The sequence below is a fragment of the Arachis ipaensis genome, chromosome B04 (assembly GCF_000816755.2).
Source record: "Arachis ipaensis cultivar K30076 chromosome B04, Araip1.1, whole genome shotgun sequence".
NCBI lineage: Eukaryota > Viridiplantae > Streptophyta > Magnoliopsida > Fabales > Fabaceae > Arachis > Arachis ipaensis.
The window spans coordinates 125,342,829-125,350,902 of NC_029788.2; the positions used below are offsets into that span (position 1 = coordinate 125,342,829).

General features: G+C 32.6%; 1 protein-coding gene across 1 annotated transcript; it reads left to right on the forward strand.

The window, feature by feature from the left end:
• On the forward strand, nucleotides 789–5,019 carry LOC107635251 (subtilisin-like protease Glyma18g48580; the record flags this gene model as incomplete). The annotated part of the gene is given in 9 exon segments (XM_021121956.1): nucleotides 789–886; nucleotides 1,253–1,408; nucleotides 1,646–1,787; nucleotides 1,922–2,468; nucleotides 2,637–2,731; nucleotides 2,830–3,132; nucleotides 3,273–3,402; nucleotides 3,482–3,695; nucleotides 4,219–5,019. Coding segments are annotated over 9 exon segments (2,230 nt in total), but the record flags the coding sequence as incomplete, so codon positions are not given.

An 8,074-nucleotide genomic window follows, 5' to 3' on the forward strand; every position in this document is an offset into this window, starting at 1 on the left:
TATAAGATTATTCTTAATTAATTGATTTTACTACTTATTCTTTTTTTCTAATTCTTCAATAATATTTTCTCAGTTACTTTTCTAAATTATATTATCATGATACTTGGATTGAGTTTTAAACTTTTCAGACATAGAATTTTGGTGATATTATGTCATGATATCATTCATCTCAAAAATTTAAGTTGATTGGAAGAGACAACAAATATATACAAACGCTAGCTTTGGCCACCAATCCATTTCCAAAGACGACTCCAAAAATATGGGAAGTTCCAAGTTTCACTACCTTCGCATTATTGTTTTATCATTTCTTCTTTCCACCTTCTTGCCAGAAGCTGTCCACGGCAGCAAAAAGGTATGACAAATTTGTTTGTTTTGCTGAATTCCCCATCATACATGACTCTAATAATTTAAACATTTTTTGGGATTCTTATTCTGTTTTTGATAAAAGCTTTAGATTGTTATTAATCTCTGTTTTACAGTGCTACAATTTACTAAAATAATATGAATTAACAAAATAATTAAATCTTTCTAATAATTAGTATCTGCATGAAAAAAGTTTTTATGAATATTCGTTTAATATCATGTATGTAATGTACCACCACTGTCATCATATGGTACTATTAAAATTTAAAACTTCCAGGATTAGTAAAATAAATTCATTAAGAAACTAATAATTACTGTACATTAACAGTGTAAAATTAGAGTTTAAATTATTTATCAAGCTATGATAACCTAAATACTATTATTAATGGGTTAATTATGCATGCTTGAATATTATTGATTGACAGCCATGAGAAAGCGGAAGAAGCAATGATATACTCATACAATAAGCACATCAATGGCTTTGCCGCACTACTTGAAGAGGAAGAAGCAGCACATATTGCAAGTGAGAAAACACTTTTATTATTGTTAATACAAAAATTCATTTGTACACTAAAATTACTTATTATGCATTTATATATAAATATATATATATATAAAATTTGATTTATTTTTAATATATATTTTATATTAATAGTTAATTTTAATATACCCTTAATATGATTGATGATAATTTACCTGCCAATAACAGTGTTTTCACTTTTCAACAAACTTTGAAGTATGTAATAATATATAATTCCCCAGTCACCGTCACTCTTAATAATTAGTCCAAATAAAATTAAAAAACACTTATTTTAGACCAAATAATTAAAGAGAATTTATTCTATTTTCAAATAGTTGAAAATTGAGAGGTGTGTTTTGAGTGGGACAGAAAAGCCAAATGTAATCTCGGTGTTCTTGAGCAAGGAGCACAAACTTCAAACAACAAGGTCGTGGGACTTTCTTGGACTAAGAAGAGATGCTAAGAACACTGCATGGCAAAAGGGTAGATTTGGTGAAAATACAATCATCGGCAACATTGACACAGGTAGCATATTATAATTTAGTTTTACTTCTTTTAATCCGATCATTATTTCTCTTGTTATGTGAGATGTGGTAATTAGTTGCCGATTTAAAATATTTGCTTAATTCCTAATCAATACATATGAACATATATATTAAATTTAAAAGACGATGTGGAATGTGTTGAGGCTTTTTATTAAAAGCTGAAAGTAACATAACATAACAAAATTCTTGAATACCCTTGGGATTGCGCCATGTACAGGGGTCTGGCCGGAGTCTAAAAGCTTCCGGGACAGAGGATATGGTCCCATCCCTTCAAAATGGCGCGGCGGTAAAGTCTGTGAATTGGACAGAGTCCATGGTTCCTCCAAAAATCTCTGCAACAGGTTATTATTATTATTATGGTAGAGTATCTTTTTGTGTCAAATGTATGGAATAAGTTCTATTTGTATATTAACGTTTAAATCGTTTTATTTATGTCCTAAACGGACGTTTGTAAAAGTGATTTAGTGAGCTAAACAATATTTCCTGTGAGCAGGAAGCTTATTGGAGCAAGATTTTTCAGCGATGCGTTTGAGGCAGCAAATGGGAAGGTGAAGGCAAACGAGCGTACAGCGCGTGACTTACAGGGACACGGGACTCACACTCTATCAACCGCCGGGGGAGATTTCGTCCCGGGAGCACATGTATTTGCAGTTGGTAACGGCACCGCAAAGGGTGGGTCCCCCAAGGCCAGGGTTGTAGCGTACAAAGTGTGTTGGTCCAGAATAGACGAAAACAGTTGCGACGAGGCCGATATCATGAGCGCAATTGACCAAGCCATCAACGACGGCGTTGATATCATCAATCTCTCTGTCGGTGGCCGACGGGGTGTAACCGCTCAAGATATATTAACCGACGGGGTCACCTTAGGGGCTTTCCATGCCATGTCTAACAACATTCTGTGCGTCGCATCGGCTGGAAATGATGGACCTTATCCCGGCACTGTTGTCAATGGGGCTCCTTGGATATTCACTATTGGTGCTAGCACCATTGACAGGGACTTCACCAGTACCATTACTTTTAGTGACGGTCGCAAAATCATAGTATGCATCATCTACCTTAATACTCTGCTTTTACTTTATTACAAGTCCTACCAGATCTCTCTATTATAAGATTTCATATACTCATAATTACTTTATTGTTTATTATTATATATGTCATTTGATTATAGATTTTATATTAAATTTTAAAAGTACTTATTCAATTTTTAGGGTGGCAGTCTTTCAGTAACATTGCAACCTGACGAAGCCTTCGATTTTATCCTTGCTACTGATGGTAAACTTGCCAATGCAACAATCCAAGATGCGTAAGTACTCTTACTGCGATTTGTGTTTTTATGTATTTACTCATAAATTTGGCATAAAGTAAACGCCTGTTTTTGTTGTTGTATGTATACTTGTGCAGTCAATTTTGTAAGCCAGGAACACTTGACCCGGCAAAAGTTAAAGGCAAAGTTGTGAATTGCATCAGAAAAGATAATATAAAATCAGTTGTTGAGGGTTTGGAAGCCAAATCCTCGGGTGCATTGGCAATGTCGTTGCAAAATCAAAAGCAACAAGGGAAAACACTTACCGATGAGGCTCAAATGGTGCCTAGTGTGAGTTATCACGGGAAACCAGCTCAAAAGAAAAATCTTGTTAGTCACCCTCCAAAAGCTCCCCATCCTCCTAAAGTGCAAAATACTTATTATGACGTCATAACTGCCACGTAACTACAAATCCTTCTTTTACGTCGTTTACTTTACAAGAAACTAATAGTGTCAAAACAATGCAATGAACATTTCCAATATAGAACTCTCAGTAAAACAACCTATAAGTGCAATGCACTAAAGATAGTTGCCATTGCAGCGCTCCACCGACCCCGTCTCTTACAGTAAAGCTCTCCCCAGCGAAAACAGTGATTGGAACGAAGCCAGCTCCAGTGATGGCATCCTACTCATCAAGAGGACCCAATAAGATTCAGCCATCCATACTCAAGGTATGTATGTATGTATATACATAATACGATCTTTAGTTACATGTGACTGGTTTTGTTTTTTGTTTATTTTTTGTTTCAGCCTGATATAATTGCACCTGGAGTGAACATACTTGCTGCCTATTCACTAGGCACAAGCCCCACTACCCTCCTACAAGATCCTCGCCGCTTTGAATTCAATGTAATGCAAGGAACTTCTATGTCTTCTCCTCATGTTTCTGGTATTGCTGGACTTCTCAAAACTCTGCACCCTACTTGGAGCCCCGCAGCTATTAAATCAGCAATTATGACTACTGGTAATATATACGTATACAATTACTAATATTCTCATGTGGCTTTGCTACCGTTACACTGAATTTTTGTTAGATGGATATTAAAATTTATAATTAATACATCATTGATATATAAAACCGGTTTTTATCGATTTTTTAACCAATTTTTTATTATATTTTTGCATGAAACACATTGGCAAAATGACAATTTTTTTTATTAAATTACTCGATTCGGTCTTATTTTTAAAACAGTGATTTGGATACTATGTATTTTATTAATTAAATAACTATCCCTTCAAATTTTATAACACTCTTCAAAAGTTATATTGTTAAGTATTAGTGGGTTTATTTATTTATTTATTTTTATTTTTGAGTCTTATGTATATTTATTGTTTTAAGTGTTCCAATTATAAGGTTGAGCCTTTATTCAATTATACATTAAAATGTTGAGCCCTCAATTTAAAGTTATGCCTTACTTATGCATGAGAATTTTTTTTCCCATAAGATATGTTTAACCTATTCATTGTATGTGCTTGGTTGCTTGCAGCAACCACAAGGGACAACACAAACAGGCCAATCCAAGATGCATTTGATGACAAGTTGGCTGGTCCTTTTGATTATGGGTCAGGACATGTTCAACCAGATCTTGCAATAGAGCCAGGATTGGTTTATGATATAGGATTGAAAGATTACCTAAACTTCTTGTGTGCCTCCGGATACAATGAACAACTCATCTCAGCACTTAATTACAATAGCACTTTCGTTTGTAGGGGAAGTCATAGCATAAATGACTTGAATTACCCTTCTATTACATTGCCAAATCTTGGGTTGGATCCGGTAACAGTTAAGCGCACACTCACAAATGTAGGCCCTCCTGGCACATACAATGCAACTGCCAAAGTGGATGGATCCGAAGTTACTGTTGTGCCCAATTCCTTGACCTTCACGAAGATGTATGAAAAGAAAACATTTAAGGTTATTGTGCAGACATCAAGTGTGATACAGCGTTACAAATATCAATTTGGTGCATTGGTATGGTCAGATGGAAAGCACATAGTTAGGAGTCCTATTACCGTCCGGCGCCGCAACTAAAATGTTTGTGTTATGGTTAGCTGGCTGTGCTGGTTAGCATGCAGATGAATATATGTAACAATAATGGGGATTTATATGTTAATGTTACCACGGTGTTGTGTGCTTTGTAATAATTCATGCTTCTTGCGTGAGAGTGAGAGTGATAGGGCAACATATATGTTTGCAGTGAAGCCAGTTTAAATTTTTCAATCTCCAAATTGTGCTTAATTCTAATTAAAATTTCTATAAGGTAGTCAAAAAATGGTTTTCAGTATTGTTAAGATACGAGGATTTTACCTTTTTTCCTGGAGGTTAAATCACTTCACACTATTAATCTATTATCTAATGATTTTGGGTGGTTACCAACTTGAAAAAAAATGTTTATAAAATAGAGAAAATATGATGTGAAATTTCCTACTAATGACCCCTGCTGCTGCTATATAGTTTGGGTCTCAGGTCGGATAGTCCGACAGCACATGATTACGGTCATTAAGACAAATAATACTACACATTTATGTCTTTTTATAAATTAAGTTAAATAATAATGTTAATCATAAAACCAAATTGGGTTGGTCTACTGGTTAGCTTACTAATCTGCTTAAACAAGTGTCGGGATTCGAATCCCATCTTTTGCATGCAGCAACCCAAGAGCTCAATACCACGACGGATTTGTCTATAGCCTGTCGGACTAAGAGATATCGTGAGAAACAAAAAAAATAATATTAATCATAACTAATTTTTATTATATTAAACTAACTTGATTAAACTTATTTAACAAAAAGACTTACATGTATAACATTATTCTTTTAAAATTGAGTCAAGATCGAATTTCATCCCTTAGGTAGTGTTTGGTGGAGAGACAGATACGGAAAGACTGAGACTGAGAGACAGAGACTAAGAGACAGGGATTGAAATAAATCTCAGTATTCTGTTTGGTGCAAAATGAGAGACAGGAATTGAAACAAGAATGAAACTCTAATTTAATTTGCACAAAGGATAAAATTGGAATTAATTAATTGAAATGAAAGTATTTTAGGTATAAAATGTTATTAAAGTTCCAGTCTCCATCTCTAAAAATTTCAGTCTCCTGTGTCCCTACTTTTTGGAGGTACTGAAATACTGAAATTTTAGAGACAGAGACAGAAATTTTAGTACCAGTCTCTGAACTAACAAACACGATACTGAATTTCAGTCTCTCAGTCTCTGTCTCAGTACCTCAAAACAAACGCTACCTTAATGTTTCATACACAAAATTCAGGCCAACAGATTTGAACCATTATGTTAACAATTTTAAATTTACTTTTAAAATATTATTTCTAAATACAATTTTTTTCTTAATTTATTTATCTAAAATGACTTTTGTTAGCAAGTGCTTTTATAAATAGTTAATTGACATTTGTTTAATACAAAATGTAAGATTTTAAAAATCTGCAATTATATAAAATTCATACCCTTTTTTCGTAGAGTCCTTCAATTTTTAAGATGAATGCTATGATGCTTATCACTTTCTACCTAAATTTTATATAATTTATTTTTTATTTTAAACATTTTATTTTTTATTTTAAAAGAGAAATTAGGCAATTTAAATATCATAACAAAGACACCATAGAAATTACCATTTTTTAATTCTTAGCAAAACTCTACCTAAAATAAATTATTTTTCTACTTTTAACTTTTCGAAAAGCGGTTCCACACTTATTTAGAGTTTAGACCATCTTTTTAACAAACTTCTCTTTCAGACGTGAAATCCACTTCATATACCTGTGCTAACTAACTAATAAAGCAGTGTAGATGGAAACCAATAAAGCAGTGTAGATTTTTCCACAAAAGTAATGTGATGGTAAAACCATAAAACACACGGCTTTGATTCGGGAATACAGAAATTAATAATGACAAATTAAAGACAACCATGTAATCTACTTCATAATCAAATTTTATTAAAAATATAATCGAAATTGAGAAATACTGGATAAACAATATAATGATTAGATATAATAATGATTTTTACATTAGGATTTATAATTAAAGAGTAAAGGATTGTTTTTGTCCCAACGTAGGATAAGTTTTAAAGTTGTCTTTAACATTTTAATTATTCTATTTAAGTCCTTAACGTTTTAAAATTGACTAAATGTTGTCCTGCCGTTAGCAATCCGTTAATAGAATGAGTCACCAAAAAAAAATCCGTTAATAGAATTGACGGTGTGATAAAATTGAGACGATTTTGAAACGTTAAGAACTTAAATAGAACGATTGAAACGTTGAGGACAAAAACAATACATAGAAATTGAAGGATTACCATGTGTTTATAACACGCAGCGGAAGAAAAGAAGGTAATCCTAAAGATCTATTTTGTGCTTAAACTTTATTCCAATAATAAATATATAGTAGATCAGATCTAAATACCTGAGTACGCTTGTAAAAATCTTTTTCTCCTTCGATGGTACGAAGGCGCTATGCGTATCCACACCGAGACCAATCTTTGCTGTCAACTCCTTGACCAATGGATCTGATAAATTGAGAAACCTCTTACAACTCTTTGCACGCCATAAAATTCTTCTCCAAGAATCAGGCTCACATACGTTTATGTGTGTAGAGGTAAAGAAATAAAACCCTTGTGTTTTATTCTCATCTATCTTTTTGCTCTACTCTTGACATACATATATATATATAGTATGAAATTTGTTACTAATTTTAAATTTGATTCTCAATTCAAATTTAAATCATATCTTTAAATTTCAAATCTGAATCCTTTAAATTTTATGAATCATATCATAACAATTTAAAACATAATCGATTTGGATCTCATCCAAATTTATAATTCAAATTCAGAAATAGAATAACTAATTATTCTCAAATCTCATTTAATATTCTCAATTATCATACTATTATTATATTCTTAGTGCTAGCAAATAATATAATAATATTCCATTTGAATTAATATAATTATTTATTTGATCAAATCAAATTAATAATTAAATAATTCTACAGCAAAGATTAGAACACTCGTTAGTGTGTGACCCCATAGGTTCAATACTAAGCGGGTAGTAAATTAGTCATACTAAATTTACTAATCAAGGTTGGCGTCTAGCAACACTCCTCAACGACCCGATAGTATGAAGTAATATATTTTTACTAAGAACCTTAGAAGAACAAAGTATAATTCCTTCCATCTTTCCAGCTCTTGGTTAACCTTTAGAGTATGGTTTAATTGTCAAACTCTAACTTGTTACCATTGTTATAATGAACTGTGAATGACCTAAGAAACTCATTTCTTCATTCATTCAATCTCCTTGGCCAAGGTTTTATTCATCTCAATCATTATAATCATAGAG